The sequence below is a fragment of the Lonchura striata genome, chromosome 19 (genome assembly GCF_046129695.1).
Source record: "Lonchura striata isolate bLonStr1 chromosome 19, bLonStr1.mat, whole genome shotgun sequence".
Lineage (NCBI taxonomy): Eukaryota > Metazoa > Chordata > Aves > Passeriformes > Estrildidae > Lonchura > Lonchura striata.
In genome coordinates this window covers 8,566,869-8,583,864 of record NC_134621.1, presented here as the reverse complement: position 1 = coordinate 8,583,864, position 16,996 = coordinate 8,566,869, and the positions used below count along the sequence as shown (strand labels likewise).

The 16,996-nt window shown below is 40.3% G+C and overlaps 1 protein-coding gene across 9 annotated transcripts in view; it reads left to right on the top strand.

The window, feature by feature from the left end:
* Positions 1–309: 309 nt before the first annotated feature.
* BPTF (bromodomain PHD finger transcription factor) overlaps positions 310–16,996 on the top strand; it is a 51,797-nt gene continuing 35,110 nt past the window's right edge. For 8 of the 9 annotated variants that reach the window (XM_021537144.2, XM_021537135.2, XM_077787387.1 and 5 more), the window contains exons 1-2: positions 310–955; positions 11,794–12,616. In XM_021537144.2, coding sequence (XP_021392819.2) covers positions 310–955; positions 11,794–12,616 — 1,469 coding nt within the window. The remainder of the gene's footprint in view (positions 956–11,793; positions 12,617–16,996) is intronic. The other variant, XM_021537094.3, reaches the window with a different exon arrangement.

The window sequence follows — 16,996 nt, the reverse complement described above, 5'->3', positions numbered from 1 at the left end:
GCGGGCGCGCCCCCTGGCGGCGGCGGCGGGCGCGGCGGTCACGTGAGGCGCTCGGGGCCTGGTGCCGCTTCCCCCAGTCAGCGCGGAGCGGCCGAGGCGCAGGCGGGGAACAAGATGGCGGCCGGCGGCGATCCGGAGCGGGGCGCCGGCGATTCGCGTTGAGCCGCGGCCAGCTCGGCCCGGCCCCCCCCCCGCCCCGGCCCCGCGCCCTCCGCGGGGCGCGGAGCCTGCCCGTAGCCGCCTGTCCGGACTCCGAGCGCCCTCCCGAGCCGCCCTTCCCCTCCCTTCCCCCTCGGCCAGCGCCCAGCGATGCGGGGCCGGCGCGGCAGGCCGCCGAAGCAGCAGCAGCCGGCGGCGGCCGCCGCTCCGGCGAGCGCCCCGGCCCCGGCAGGCCCCATCGGCGGGCTGCGCTCCCGGCAGCGCGGCAGCAGCCGCGGCAGGTGGGCGGCCGCGGCCCAGGCGGAGACGGCGGGGCCCAAGCAGAAGGGAGCCGGCGCTGCCCAGGCCTCGTCGCCCGCCGCCGCCGCCTCGCCCAGGGGGGGCGGCAAGAGGAAGGCGGGCGGCGGCGGCGGCAGCACCCCCGGTGGGGGAGGCAGCGGCGGTAAGGGCAGGGGCAGGGCCGGGGCGGCAGGAGCAGGGGGAGGAGGAGGCGCAGGAGGCAGCTGCAACAGCCAAGGCAGGGCTGCCTCGTCCAGGAGGAGCATCAGCAAAGTGGTGTACGACGATCATGAGAGCGAGGAGGAGGAGGAGGAGGAGAGCATGGTGTCCGAGGAGGAGGAGGAGGAGGGAGACCCCGAGGATAACCAGGACTCCGAGGAGGAAGAGGAGGAGGAGATAATGGAGGAGGAGGACGACGACGACTCTGACTACCCCGAAGAGATGGAGGATGAAGACGATGCCAGTTATTGCACTGAGAGCAGCTTCAGGAGCCACAGCACCTACAGCAGCACCCCAGGTAGAGAGTCCGTGGGCGAACTCAAACAAGTCGAGGGCACCCCACATGCTCCCTCTAGGCTGGCAAATACGGTCCGCACTCCCGTGCGAGGATGTGAGGGATGCCCGCAAGCACTCCCAGGGAGAGGGGTATGCAGATAACCACTGGTAGCAACCCCGGGGACGCGGGGAGCATTGGAAGATGCTCACAAACGCGTGCACGGAGAGGAGCAGGGAGGGCGGGCGGCACTTGCTGCAACAAGGGGATGCTTTGCAAATATTCATGGAGAACCTGGTGACCGCAGAAATGCGCGATCCACCAGGACGTGTTGCAAACAATGTCAAAAGTGTTGTGGAGCATTCAGTTTAAATTTAAAAACGAGGGAAACGAGAGGCATGACTTGCAAAGAGGTCTTGTCAATTAAACACAGGAAAGGCTGGCTTGTGCTTGCAAATACAACTTGATGGTGAAAGGAAAGGAAGCACATGTAAGTTGAAGTGGCTTAAAAAACCAAAAAACTGTAAACACGGAGAATTTTCAGGCTCTTGAGGTCAGAGCTATAACTGGAGCCAGCATCTACTGGCTTTAAGACAAAAGTAGCTTTCCAAGGAGGGAAATGAGGTGCATTGTTCAAAATGGAGATTGCATTGTTATAGTTTGGGGAAAAGTGCACAGGGCCTCATTGCAAGGATGTAAACCTAGTCTGAGTTCAAAACAAAGATTAAAAGGTGGAGGTTGAGTCAGATGTCTTGCATTTAAATACTGCATTTATCTTAAGATATGGCAACCTTTAAAACTCATGTTGGGGTTAAAATTCATTAAATATAATTGTGATTTTTTTTTTTTTTTTTTTTTTTTGTTTTGTTTTGTTTTATTCTAGTGGAAAATTTGGGAAATTTTTAAGGCCTGCATTTCTGCTTGTCCTTAATTGGTTCATTCACGAAGCTTCAAAAATTCTTTTATTTAAACTTAACCACTTTGGATTTATTTGAACTCGTTCCAGAAAGGAATTCAAGCTTAGAATATTTTATTTTGTTATTATTTTCTTTATTTCTTTCTTTTTTTTTTTTTTTTTTTTAAGTCTCTGAACCAGGAGAGTAGTTCAACTTATAGGTAATTTGGGCTACAGGGTGGCAGACACTGCTGTTCCAGTATTTGGCCAGTTTGGAAGGGGGGAGGAACAGGTTGTTGGTGTGAATGCATTGCATTGTAATTAAAAAAGGAATGTAGTTCCGAGTAGTTGGCTGATGACTTTTTAAACGGGGGAAGTACTGGCTGCTAAATATGTCATTTGTTTTTATTTTGGTGAGTTAATGATATCAGTTCATTGTTTGACTTCATAATAGTACTTTAAAAAGCTCTGTATGTTTGTCTATATATTTTTTAAACTTATATCCATATGCTTCAGAACCTAAATGAATCAAAATAAGTACATACCTTACTAAATTTATTTAGAGACAAATTTTTGGATTATGTTAGTTTACCTGTTGCAGGAATGTCCTGCAATCAAATTGAAATTTTTTGCATAAACATTGAGATCTGGCTTCACAGAATGAAAAAAAGCTCTAAAATACTCTCTGACTTTTAACTCTCCATTTTCTTCTTAGCTGCGATAACTTTCATTTTTATTACTTTTTTGGGAATGCCTATGTCAGGGAAATAATATTTTTATGATTTTAACTGGCTAGGTCAGGATAATATTTTTTACATGAGCATCCATGTTTAAAATGAGTTCTGCAGAGAATGGGTGTATGCCATTTTTCAAATGTGCTGTGTTTTGGCAAATCAGAAGATAGCTCTCTGTGCATTGTTGTACAAGCATAGACAGGTTTTACATGGTATTTAGGTGTATCAGAAACCATTTTGATAATTTATATGTTTATTTCTCACTTGGTCAGGATGACTTCAGTTAACTTTCTTAAGAGAAGCGTAAGTGCAAGCATTTTTATCCTTAGGTGCTTTTGCTCTATACTGAGTTTTTGAGAGTTAAAACGTTTGTATTGTTATTTTGGCAATGAGCTGGTGCTTCTCATTAGTTCAGCGTTTGCCTAAAGGTCTCCCTCCTTCCCTTCCTCCCAGACACGCTCTTGCCCTTCTTCAAAGAAAGTTTTCATCCAGGCAGCTCAGTCCGTGCCTCTCGTGGACAAACACCTGCTCTGGCAGCGTGGCTGTGCAGGGTGGCACTGATGGAAATCTCGGGCTCGGCATAATCCAGCAGGAGATGCCGGCCTTCAGGGCAGCACTGACGGCAGGACAGGGTTGGTCTCTCATCAGGGTCTCGGTGTCTGTGGCCGGTGCACAGAGGAGGTCACAGCAGGCAGGGCTGGGGAGTTGTGTCTCCTCCAGGGGCTCCAGAGCTGCTGGACTCGGTGCACCCTGAGCCGGAGTTGGTCCTTAGCTGTGTTTAGATACAGGGGTTATTTCATATCCTTGTCTTGGAGCCAGGCAGAGTGTAACACAGTGACAGAGCTCCTGTGCTGAGCTGCAGGGCTCCAAGGAGCGTCTCCTCTCCTCCCTGGGCTTGAGCTGGCTCCTGACGGAATTGGCAGGTTTTTTACCAGAAGAGATGATGAGCAATCCTTCTCCCCTTACCCTCCAGCCACTTCCAGGATGTACTTTTAAGGGCTGAAGAGTATTTTTGAGAGCTGGGTATTGAATAAGTGCCATCCCAGTCAAACTCTCCTGCCAACCAAGCTATTACAGGTAAATTACATCCCACTTAAATGGGGGATGGACTTGCTACCGTTTTCTCTAACTTAGGTTGAACAATGAATTAAAAGATCCCAGAGCAATGTCTCTGGCCAAGAAGGCCTCAGGTTTTGTGCTCTGATGGGAAGCTTATGATTTATCTTGAACTTAGATAAAGGAGTACGTTCTACTATAATATGGTAGTAAATTAATATTATTGTAATACAAAATAATATTATTAAACTATTTAAAGAAACAGAATCATAGAAAAGAGAAAGAGCTTAATATACCACTTAGTCATGGTACAGTAAAAACATACTGTGTGAATAACAATTCTTTCTTTTTATTCTACTGGATATACTTTTGGTTGAGGGATTTTGTTTGTGTAATGTCCCTTCCCTCTTGTCCCTTTGCATCCCCAGAAGGTGGATGAACTGTTGGGAAAGGTATCCTGTATAACTTGTATCACTAAGCATTTTTGCTGTCCCCTGTCCAATGTGAATTCTACTTGAGGATTGTCACTGTTGCATTATAGTTACTAAGTATTTTTCGTATGTTGCAGAATTTTAAGAGGAGGCTTTAATCAGGATGCCTAGAAGTCCTTCATTTTTTGTTTATTGATTTTTCTTCACCAGAAAACTAGTTTTAGGAAGAGCCATAGACCTAGATTTCAGCTGAGATCATCTGTCAAACAAACAAATAACACTGGAGTTGAGAGACAAAATATTTATCTTAAAATACAATAAATAATAGGATTTTGTTTGCCTGAGCATTTGCAGGGCCTGACCATTGCTTCTGATAACCAGTTACTTCACAGTGTGTTTTTATCTTCAGAGTGAAAGAATTTAGCTGGGAACCAGGTGCTGCATTTGGTGTGCCTGTAGTAATTTTTTATCTGAACACGTTTTCATGCTCGTGAAGAATTGTCTAAGTGGAGACACTGAGATACGACATTAAGATATGCAGCCTCTTTTGTCTGCCGTGTGAGAAGATTTACCAGCCTACCAAACATCTTACCTGGGCTACCCTCTTCTCTAAATTAAACCTGGCATGCTCTTATTTTACCATTTAGCCATCTGCACTTTGATTTGTACTCTGGGCGGAAGGATCACTAATTGGTCATGCCAGTCTTGGAAAATGTAGCAGACGATTCTTAACAAAGAAATTGTGTAGAAGGCCAGAGGAGTAAATCTGGGGCTGATCCTGCTGCATTGACTTGTAAATTGGCAACTTAGCTGAAGTGAGCTTTGTCAGTCATCTCGGAAGCTCTGAGCAGCAAATAGCTCGCCCTTATCAAAGTATGTGTGTTGTAAAGGATAGTGTGCTGCAGTGACTTTATTGAGCAAACTTTTTTTGTAGATCTGCAGTAAAATTCTGTAAGCATTCATTGTGTTGCATAGAACAGGTGTAAAGTGGATAAATGTGGATTTTAGTAGGCTGGGGCTGGCTTTCAGGGCTCACTAACTTCTTAAATTATTTATCAGCTTATTAGTTATAAAAGTTTATCCTGAGTGTGTCCCAAGAAATTGTCTAACTGTTCCTGAGAATCATTTTGCTTGCTACCTGTGGTTTTGTGGAGTTTTTTCCTTTGCTGGGTTCTAGGCACAAAGGGCTTGTGCCTCTGAGTCCTTCTCAGAGTGATCTCACCTGCAGCTTGTCTTGCATTTGCATTAGTTATCCAAATGTTAAAATGATTCCATAGAACGTGGGGGGGTTTGTATTCCTGCGTCCTGAGGGAGTGCTGCTGGCCATAAACTTGGGAAATTAAATTCTTAAAAGTAAAATCAGTCGAGAACCCTAGTTTGATTTAAAGTGTATGCTGACAGGTGTGCAAACTGAAAAAGGAAGAAGCCAAAAGTTTTGGTTTCAAAAGAACATAAAGACCTACTTTTGTACAAGGCAAGGCAGGAGTCAAACTTTACTTTAGGAACACATGTGAGAATTTGTGTGATGTGAGTGCACTCAGGATCTAGTCTACTAAACAGTGATTTTTTAATTTGTGTTTCAACTTCCAAAGCTTTTTTGGTGCTTGGAATACCTCATTTGGAATGTTTGTTTTGTTTTTAAGTTTTATTTATGACTGGATTTTTCTTTTCTCAGGACTAAAATAAATTTGGGTTAGGTGTGATTACTGCGGAGTTATATTCAAATTGGAGCTGCACCTACAAGTAGTTACAAATGCATCTTATTCTTTTAGAAAATTTTTCTGGAAGAGACTCTTTGAGTGTGAATATTAGAAATATTTTCATGTTGGCATTTTTAAAAGGGAAGAAGGTGTTTTGTGAAAGTCAAAGCCTTTAATTTCAGCCCATCCCAAGAAAAATATTTAGATTTTTCTATTTTGGCACTACTTTTCATAATATATTCTTATTTTTAGTTGAACTCATTCATTTTACTGCTGTTTTTTCTTTGGTGGAAGCTGAGCAAATGTTCTCCCAAGAGGTTGACTTTTAATTAAAGAACCAGTTTGGATATTGCTGTGGCAAACATGCAGCTCTATCCAGTTTCTGCATTCTGCTGTGAAAGGAAAGAAGGAACACCAAAAAAAGGTTCTCTTACGTGTTGTCATCAAGTGTTTTCTAGTTTTCTCAGTGATATGTAACAAAAACTCGTGTGTTGCAGTCCCATTTGAAACATGCCTGGTGCAAAGCAATAATATGGACAGCAAATGTGTGTTTATTAAAACCAAACCAAAATAGGAGGGTCTCAGTCTGAGGGCAGTAAAAAGGCAAAGTTTTCAGAAGGAAGGAGAATGTAGGAGAGGGCATCTTCTCTAAGGAGTGCTCGTGCTCCCAGGACATTGTATATAACTGGCTGCTGGTCTTTATGTTGAGAAGTTTTTGCAGTGACTCACAATCTGGAAAAGAAAACCAGCCCAGTTCTAGTTTACTAAAGATGGACTTTCATGTAAGAGTAGTGTGGTTTGACATGGCTTGTGGAACTTGAAGCCAAAATGTAAATCTTCTTTTGGGGAAAACGGGAAGTCTTTTCTGGGGTCAGTTAGTGGAATGTGACTGGAGCGGTGGGGGCTTGTTCTATATTTCCCCCACCCTGTGACAGGTTGCTGAAGTATCTGAAACTCCTTGGTCTCTTTTCTCTCCCCAATGCTCCTACCAAGCTTATCCTCTCCATGGCCACTGTGAGCAGGAGCTCTGAGCTGGAGAGCCCAAGTGCTGAGGAATGATGAGGAAGAGAAAGTTCTGAGAGAAGAGAAATGAGACCAGTTGTGAACTTTCAAGTCAAGAGAGACTGGAACCAGTGTTTATTTTTTAGGTCAGACCAATGCAGCCACCACTCTGTCCCTGTTTAAACAAGACAGTGGTTCTGGCAGAATATTTGTAATACTTGTTCTGTAGGATGTCCATCCAACAGTCCAGTACCTGAAATATGTTAGGCTGAAAGGCTACATGTGCTGGAGGGGAGGGGTGTTTAACGTCAGTGAGACCAGGCAAAACTGGATTTTGGTGATTTTTGTGGTGAAGAACTTGCCATTTTTAAGAAGCTTGTGCTTGATAGAAATATAGTGCTCAGACACTCCAGGGGATCTGGATCCTGTCAATATTCCAGCTGTGGCAGCAGGAGGCTATTGGCAAATCAATTTTTTTCCACCAAATAAAGCTATGTAATTTGAGTGGTGTAGAAATGGACGTTTTCTGCCTTTGTACTGCCTCAAACTTGGAGGTGAAATTTGATTCAAAGACTTAGTTTCTGCATCTTAACTGTCTCAGAAGTATCTAATTTGCATATAGTAAAACTTGAGTATGTTTTGGGAAACTTCAGTGTGGGTAAATTGAGACTAAATTTCTTGAATTTAGAGTAGTTACATGAAAATTCAGTTTAAAGTCTGGTCAGTCAGGTGATGGTGCTTAAAGGAAAAGTAACCTGCCAGTGCACCTGCTCTGCAATCCTCTTGGTGGTTTTGGGGTTAAACAAAGTAGTACATACTGCAATTTCTATTTGAAACAAAAATTCTCCATGGGGGCCAAACCCTTGACAAGTGACAGCAAGTTAAAAAAAAAAAAAAAAAAAAAAAAAAGATGTCAAATCCTAGTATCTCTTAAATAATTTAAACTTCATTCTAGTTTGAAGTGACCAGAGTTCTCTGTTGGGCTATGGGTTTTTGTGTCTGCCACTGAATGTCGAATTTAAATATTGGCTCACTTGCCTCATGAAAAAGAAGATTGTCTTTGAAATTGAAGAGCTTTACAATTGTATATGTTTATTGTAGGGAGACATTTGTCAATGTTTGAGGGATTTTTTTTTTTTTTGTATGTTTATGAGACACAGTTGGGTAAACATGGACTGTGGTCTTCAAAAACCCTCACGCAGGCAGGAGGTGGAAGTGCTCCAAAGCAGGGTGAGCTGTGAGGGTTTCAGCACACTAAAAAACCAGCAGTGAAGAAAGGTTATCCACCCAACCAGTAAAATACCAACATTTCAGCTCAAAAAAGAGACTTGTAGCACCTTGACATCATTATATTTTTCATTGACCTGCACTTTTAATTTCAGTTGAGCAGCCACTTGCAATGCTTCAAGATTTATGAGCACCTTGGCAGAAAATGTCCATTTTTTTCACTGAAGATTATTAGATTGCTTGGGTTTGTTGGTTTGGACTTTTGAGGATTTTTTTTAAGGTGTCTGAGTGTTTCTTGAGATCACAGTTGATGTATTGGCCAGTAATACATTTAAGCACAAATTGCTGGGAATTTCTGAATATCCAAATCACAGTTTGTGACTCCTCTACTTCAAATTCTTTTCATCTCCAGTACAGAGAATATTAATAACAAATTGAAAGTGAAATTGGAAAGAAAAAAAGCCAGCATAGAAAGATTTTAAATGCTGTGCCATCAAGTAATTTGAGAAAAATACAGTTTCTTTCTAAAATATTCTGCATCTTTGAATACTTGCCTTTTTTAGCTCTGGAAACCAGTTTATATTTAGTTGAGAATTGTTCAGAGCAGTTCAGTGTCCAAAAAGAGAAATTATTTGAGCTCTTGAGCTGTGGTGTGTGGTTTGCAGTGTGGATGGGGAGCATTGAGGTGCACAATATCATAATGTGCTGCAACTGTGAGGCCTAAAAAATGAAGCACACATTTTATAATCCAGTCTGCTTTTCCTATTGTCTGTTTTATTATTGCTTTTGAAATTTCTGTTCTTTATACCAAAACAAACATGAAAATTCACAAATTGATTTAAGTAGGAGATGGAATGGTGTGACTAATGCAGCCACAGGGTTGTATGGTGCTTGCACCTAAGTACAATTCTTTATTATGCTATTATGACACATTTATATCCTGATAACACATTTCTTCTAGATCTGTAATAGTACCAATGTGCTTCCTTTGTAAGAGGAAGTGTTAGAGATTAACTTTTTCAGAACATATTAGGAATGCCTTGCTTTAAATTATTTTTTTTATGCCCCTATTAATTTCATGTGACAAATCTACAAGTGGTTTAAAGTTGCACCAGCACATGTTTAGATTATATATTGGGAAATTTTGTTTTTCTGAAGGGTTGTAAAGCACTGGAACAGGCTGCTCAGGAAATTAGTGTAGGTCACTACCCCTGGAGGTGTTCTGAAATGTGTGGATGTGGCACTTGAGGACATGGTGGTGGGGCTGAGATGGTTGGGCTTGATCTTGAAGATGTTTCCAACATTAATGATTCTGTGATTCCATACCATGCTTATCTCATGGTAATGAGACATCAGGAAACTGGTGTTTGGAATCCATTTTTTTTTCCAGCACTAGACCTTCACTCTGGTTTATCTTTGTCTAAAAATTACTGGGGGGATTTGTCACTTCTCATTAGTTCAGGTAAAGCAGGGTTAACCGCCTTGCTGCTCATTTTCTTGAAGGATTGTTTAATGGCATTACTGTGTGGCAGACACATTTTTCTGCTACAGATGGAATCCTGGTTGATAGCTCTGCTGCCTTTTGTCATATTTGGACTCTGTGAGGGCCATCAGTGATTTCAGAATATCTGTTCTGTGGTGGTGTCCTGCATGGCCAACTGGGACTGCAATGTTGAAGGAAGCTTCAGGACCCCAAAGTGGTTTCTTGTGTGAGCATGCCTTCTTTTGCTTTGGGGTCTTTTAATTAAATGGCTTATGTACATATGATTTGGATCATGTTGATAGAAAAGTTGAGTTTAATCTAGAGAACACTTGCTTTGTGCCTGGCTGTGAAACTCCTTTGTCTTTGTGTGTTTGCCATGATTAAACTTTTTCCATTTATTAGTGCAGAGGCATGTTGGAAGACAGTCATAGAAGCATTCCTTCACTTTCCACAGTCAGAACTCGAACTTGGAAAGTTATTTTTATCCACAGATGAGGTTGACTAGTTACTTCAGTAATGGAAACATCTTGCAGTTCATCTTCTATATTGTTTGGTGTGTAATTTGTTGTACCAGATTTCATTCTTTAACACGGGAAAGGGAGAACTGTGTCTGGTGCCTTCTTGCCATACCAGTCTAGGGGTTGATTTATTTTTCTGTAATCATTTGTTGTGCATCAATATATTTCTTAGCGGTGGCTTTTTTTTTTTTTTTTTCCTGTGGTAACTTTTTTTCTCCCTTTTCAATTCATTAATATTTTAATGATGCTGTTTCAGGTTCAGCAGGATCTGCATTAGCAGGTTTTCTCCCACATTAGACTTATTTTCTGTATTTCTGGGAGTATTGAATGGAGTAGGATGGGTTGAACAAATGCCATAGAGAACCATTTCCATATAATGGTAACATCCAAGGTGTCTGGAACTCACTTTATCTCTTAATTTCCTTGAACCAGTTTTTGGGGAGGTCTGTTATGTGCAGAATTTGGTTAAGAAATTATGAATGAGAATCTTAAAATTCCAGACTATTAGTTGTGTCACTCTTCAGTGTCAGAACACACAAAGTTTAATACATGTCCCATTTTAAGGAAGTGTGTGTGGGAAATGGCTGCTATGGGTAGCTGCAGTTTTTATTTGGCTTTTCACCATGCATGAAGTGTCCTGCTGACACTTGTCCATGGACAATGGGTAATTTTGAAATTTAGTTGTTGACCAGAATCTTAGTATACTTAGTAAGAGGACTTAAAACCAGTTTTCATCTCAATTCTTGGATTAAACCTAGATGAATGGTTTATGAGATTTTCTCAACTTGTTTTTTTCTATAAAGGGAAATAAGCTTAATGAGTGCATCTAAAGCTTTTAACTGATAGCTGAGAAATAGTTGCATGTAGTTGGTTATTTCGATAGAAGATGAAATATTTCATCTGTCAGGTAGTGTCATTTAAAAAAACATTCCTCTTTTATTTTTCCTTCTGCTTGGCATCAAGGATAGTGGAATCCAAGGGAAGGAAGTGTAGCATCTTATCTGAATTGACATCTGAGACTGAATTAATTATGCTCAGTGTCTTTTCTTTTAGGTAGTAAAACAGCTCTTTGGATCAGCTTTTATTGGTAAACTTTGTCCTTCTGTAATATTACTTCCTCATTCTGTGGATATGGCTCCTGTTTTATTGAAGCATGAGAGTGGGTTGGAGGGGTGTGTGTTTGTTTTGAGAAATTGAGAATTTTTGAAATATATTTGTAAAACATCACATTTACCTTCTGGTGTTGGTTTGTAGGTAGTCATGAGAAACATTCTAGTTAGAAAGAAGTGGGCAACACACTTTAGGTTCTCTTTTGTATTTTAATTTGGTTGAAATTGATGTCGTATGATATCTGCTTGAAATGAATTTTCCTGGATGCCCTTGCTGGAGTGGAGAATAACTTACAATCACTTAATACTAAATACCTGTTTGGAGCTTGATGTTTCAGGTTTAAACTAGTCATGTTGGATAAAAGTGAGAAAAAAATATTTTTTGGCTGCAGGAAATGTCATTTTTTTAAAGTAATTTAAACAATTACACTTCTAGATTTAATTTTAAAGCTTCAGTGGATGTATGTTGTATGGGAAATGCAATTCCTGTATGTGTCTAAAGCAAAGCTTCAGTTATCTTGTGTTTTATTTTCATACTGTTAGTTAAAATATAAGATGATTAGCTGAATTAACACATTTATGTAACTGTGAAGCTTGTGAAGCCTCAATTTGCATTAGTTCAGAATGTTAACACAGTGATTAATGATAGATGTTCAAACATGTTGACCTGTGAACAGCAAAATTCTTACTGTTGTTTCTTATTCCAGGTAGGAGAAGACAGAGAGCACATCGTCCTCGTTCTCCAATATTGGAAGAAAAAGATATCCCACCCTTGGAGTTTCCTAAATCCTCAGAGGACTTAATGGTGCCTAGTGAGCACATAATGAATGTTATTGCCATCTATGAGGTACTAAGGAACTTTGGCACTGTTTTGCGCCTCTCTCCTTTTCGTTTTGAGGACTTCTGTGCTGCTCTGGTAAGTCAAGAGCAGTGCACACTTATGGCAGAGATGCATATAGTGCTGTTAAAAGCAGTTTTACGTGAAGAAGACACTTCAAATACTACCTTTGGACCTGCTGACCTCAAAGATAGCGTTAATTCCACTTTGTATTTCATAGATGGAATGACGTGGCCAGAGGTTCTGCGGGTATATTGTGAGAGTGACAAGGAATACCATCATGTTCTTCCTTACCAAGAGACAGAGGACTATCCTTATGGACCAGTAGAGAATAAAATCAAAGTTCTGCAGTTCTTAGTGGATCAGTTTCTTACCACAAACATTGCACGTGAGGAGTTAATGTCAGAAGGTGTTATTCAGTATGATGATCATTGTAGGGTTTGTCACAAACTTGGGGATTTGCTTTGCTGTGAGACTTGCTCGGCCGTGTACCACTTGGAGTGTGTGAAACCCCCCCTGGAGGAGGTGCCCGAAGACGAGTGGCAGTGCGAGGTCTGCGTGGCACATAAGGTGCCTGGAGTGACTGACTGTGTGGCTGAAATCCAAAAAAACAAACCGTACATCCGACACGAACCTATTGGATACGACAGGCACAGGCGGAAATACTGGTTCCTGAACAGGAGAATCATCATGTAAGTGAGCTAATCACTGCATAGTTTCTGAACAATAATATCATGGTTTTAATACATCATTTAAATATTTAAATTGCTGTTACCATCTTAAAATTCTTCTTTCTTTAGATAAAGCTGTTGTTTGCTGTTTTGTAAGGAGATTACTAAAGACCATATAAATAATCCATATTTATCCAAAATTACTATTCTTATAATCTATACATAAAAAGGACATAAAAACAGGACCTCAGGCTTAATAGTAATGTGCCTAAAACACATGGATGTGAGGCAAAGAAAGGGAATACTAATGAAAACTCCCCAGTTTCTTGTAGAAATTACTGAAAAGAAGTTTGATTCTTTTTATGATTATATGGTGTCTAGGAGACCACTTGTGGTCTGTCACCTGCTTAAGCAGTGTTTTGCTGCCAGGTTCTGGTACCAGTTTTATGCTCTGCCTTTGAAGCTGAAACTTTCAGAGGTGCTCAAAGGAATTCATTGTTCCTAGAAATGCAGAAAATGTTGCATTGAAAGTTGTTCTGTAGTGCAGAGAAAGTCACTGTAGAAAATCATGCCTCTCTTCAAGGGAGGTACTGTGTGTGTTTCACACAATTTCTTGTTACTGGTTGGTCTCAAGATACAAATGTACCTCAAAATATTAATAGGAATCAAACCTTTGCTAGTGAGGGCATTGTGCCCCGGATTTTACCTGAAAAGTTGAATCTGAAATTAATTTTTCACAGGAAAATGGCTCAGATTGGTTTTCTCATAAAAGACTGTTCTTATCTAATTGTTCTCATAGTGGAGGAGAAACAATATTTAAGTAAGATCAATGCTATTGTTAAATTAGGAGAAATAGAGGTTTTAGCAGAGCTTCAAAACACAGAAACACAATTTTCCTTTCAGTGTTACAGAGAAAATAAACCACAGCTGGGTACCTTAACATAATTTCATACAAAGCAGGTTACAGTGAATGTTAAGATAGTAGCCAGTGTGTTTAAAAGGGACTGTGAGGTCTGCTGATGGTGTTACATCTTGCAAAGAAGACACTTCTAAGGGCTCATGGTATTCCTTTAAAATGTGGGGCTGTTTCTCTGGAGTATTGTCAGCTGATGCTTTAAGTATTAATTATCTCTGCTCTGTTTCCTGTGCTCTTCTTTCATATTCTTAAAAAAGGAGTCCATGTTTGATCTTTTTTAGTTTCTCTGTGTTATAAATGTCACAGTAATGCCAAGTAACCTTTCAAAGGATGCAGGGAATCTTTTATACTCTTCTTTTTTGCTATATATATGCTGCATGTTTATACTCCACAGTAAGGGTGGATCATTGAGGTGGTTCACCAGGATGTGATGAGCACCTGAAGCTGCTGATATCCCAATTATTCCATCGCTTCATACAGAATTTCCTACCTTTTGTTTTCAGAAAATGTGTTGAAATTTTGATTTTCACAAAGAGCCTGGTTGTAAAGGACACGTAACTGGGATTATTTTTGCTCTAGTTACTTGTGCTTTAATAATTTAGGGTTACCTCTGCCTTGGTTTTGTATCTTCCCCCTCAAACTCTTGAGGAAAAAGTTATTCTAAAGATGGTTTTATCTTCACTGCTCTCGTGTACTGGCAGAGGTCTGGGAATTAACATTAAAAAATTCACATGACTGAGGATTTTGAGATAAATGAGCAGACTTTGTTTCCTCCCTGTATGTAGGCAGATAGGTAATTATTTTTAACCAAACTTGATCTGTGAAACAATGTTTTTTTTTCCCAGTGAAGTGGAGTATTTGATGTTCAGAAGGTTTTGATACAGGCAATACTTCAACATACTTCAAACTAAAATGAATCATGCAGGTGTTTCGTGATCCTTTGAAATCTGCACGTGTGAGAGTTGTTTCTTTCTAGCACATTGGTAGTAATTTTAACTGCATTTAGAAGAGACATCTTCAGAAGTTAAATGTATTGAATTTTTAAAAAACAATATTTTGTATTGCTTTTAGGTGTTCTGTGGGCAAATTGTATCATAAGGGGGCAAAAGTAGTGCACAATTTAATTCCAGGGAAATGCAACTTTAATAACTCACATAGACATTAAACTCTGTACTTTCATTTTTCAAATTCAATAAGCATGCTGTATTGCAAACCCAACTTTTTGCATATATTTACTTATTTATTTATATATACACACTGAACAGGATCAAACCACACCTGATATCTTGGATAACTGAAGGGTAACTTAAGGGATAAGTGCCAAATGCTAAAACCTGAGATTCATGAAATTATATTATCATATCAACTTTATTAAAAGGAATAGAGTATATTCCCCAATGCCATGTGATCAAATGTATCAGAGGAAACTAATAGATCTAAAAATAATCTGCACAAATACCAATTTGAAATTCTGCCCAGGAGGATTAGAGAACTGAAATCCTAAATTTTTGGTGGTTTTGTTTCTCAAAAGGGTTTTCAGAGCTTTTTACTTCTTCTCCCCTCTCCCCCCTTAAATGTCATAAATCCAACCTACTGCTGGTTTTCCTACCTTTTAAAGGGTTTTGTAGGTTTGTTCCCTGATACTTTTATTTCCATCACTTGCCTGTTTTAAGCCCATCATTGTGTGTTTGTTTCTATTTTCCACCTCTTCTGTTTCACAGAGATGGAAAAATGGACACTGAAGGAGTCTCCTCATGAACAAATATCAATAAGATTAAAACAAAAAACAGGCCAAGAGCAAATTAATTCTTGATGTTTTTGTTTCAAGCTGTTTACAAATTAAGGATAATGCTTCTGGGTCAATTGCATTTGTTTTACTTGTGAAGATTATTTTGCAAGTTATTAACTCAGGAAATTTGGGACTTTGACTTGCATTGTCCTTCTAAACTGCTGCAGTGTTTTAACAAGTATATCATCATAGAAATACTGAGATGCTTTGGATTTAGCAATTATCTGCAAAAGAAGATAATGAAACACTGTTCGGCTTTCATTTTGATAGCAGAAATAGGACACACATTGTTATTCCTGAGTTGTATGGATCTTCCTCAACAGACAAAAGCAGTTTCAGCTTTTTTTCTGAAAGATTTGTCATGCTGTTTATGTTCTTAGAGAGTCCTCCTCTATTTTCTCCAGTTAATTAACAAGGGTTTGGGTCTTCATTTGAATAGATTGCTTTAAACATTTTCCTGAATTCTTCAGTTTCCAACTTTATCATAATGGAATTTAGGATGTATCTGCGACTACTACTAGTACTAAATATTTTGATATCACCTTACATGAAAGTTTTGATTATCTTCTAGGTCACTTTTATCAGTTTTTAAACTTGTCTCTGTAGCCTGCCAGTGAATAGTTCCTGGCAGCCAAGGAGGCTGAAAGAGGTAGGAAATAGTCATGTGATTCTTTTCTCCCTCACATATTGTGTGTGACTCAGCTGAGTCCCCCTGTCCAGCACCAAGCTGGCAAATCTGTCTGCACTGGCCGAGAAAAATGTTGGGAACTGGTCCTTGTGCAGCCTTGGATATTTCCATCTTTTTATGACAGCCCCTCTGATCTCTTCAGAGGATAAAAGTTGTGTCCCTTTAGTAAACACAAGAAGATGTTAAGGGAAAGTTAGTTGGAATTATATAATCGTTAATTTAAGTCTTATCTAAGTTGGCCAAAATGGATTGCATGGAATGATTCCTGCTGTGTGCTCCAAGTCTTCCCCTGGCACACATCTGAATCTTGGAAAGAAGTCTGGCCAGAGATGAGTTTGGTGTAAGCACACAGACCAATCAGTTTGTGCCATTTCACATTCTGTCTGTGCTTTTTCAAGAGAAAACTCTTTAATTCCTGAAATTCTCTTGTTAAGGTTGTGATAGTCTTCAGCTCAAAACAAACTTTATGCTCAAACCCTGATATAAATGAAGTAGAAGGGTATTAAAATACTCTTGGATAGCCTTATTGTCTGTCTCTAGATTATTATCTGAGCAGTTCTTTAATGGGCAGAACTCAAATCACACATGGAGGGATCAGTTCTAGGTGCTTTCTGCAGAATACTCTTGGTGGTCTGATGTCTCAGCTGCACACTGAGCCTCAGGGTTTACTGGTCTGCAATACTGCAAACTTTTAGTGGTGCTGAAGGCTTTTCCTTGAGTTATCCAGGGAAACTGAAAACAGCAGTTAATTGCTTTTCAGTCCAATGGAACCTTGCAAACCTAAAATAGAAGGGGCTGATGGGAAGGGAAAAGCCAGATGCTGCTTAGGATGTTCAGGTGACACATATACTCACCCTGGCTGCGTTAGTGCACCAGGAGCAGTCTCAGCTTTGCTGAATGGGGAGAAACATGAAAATAAGAAAACACTTGGATGATCACCATGAAAATAGAAGCAATATGTACAAGATGCTTCTCTGGCAGATGGATGCAGGCACAGCCTTTCCTCTT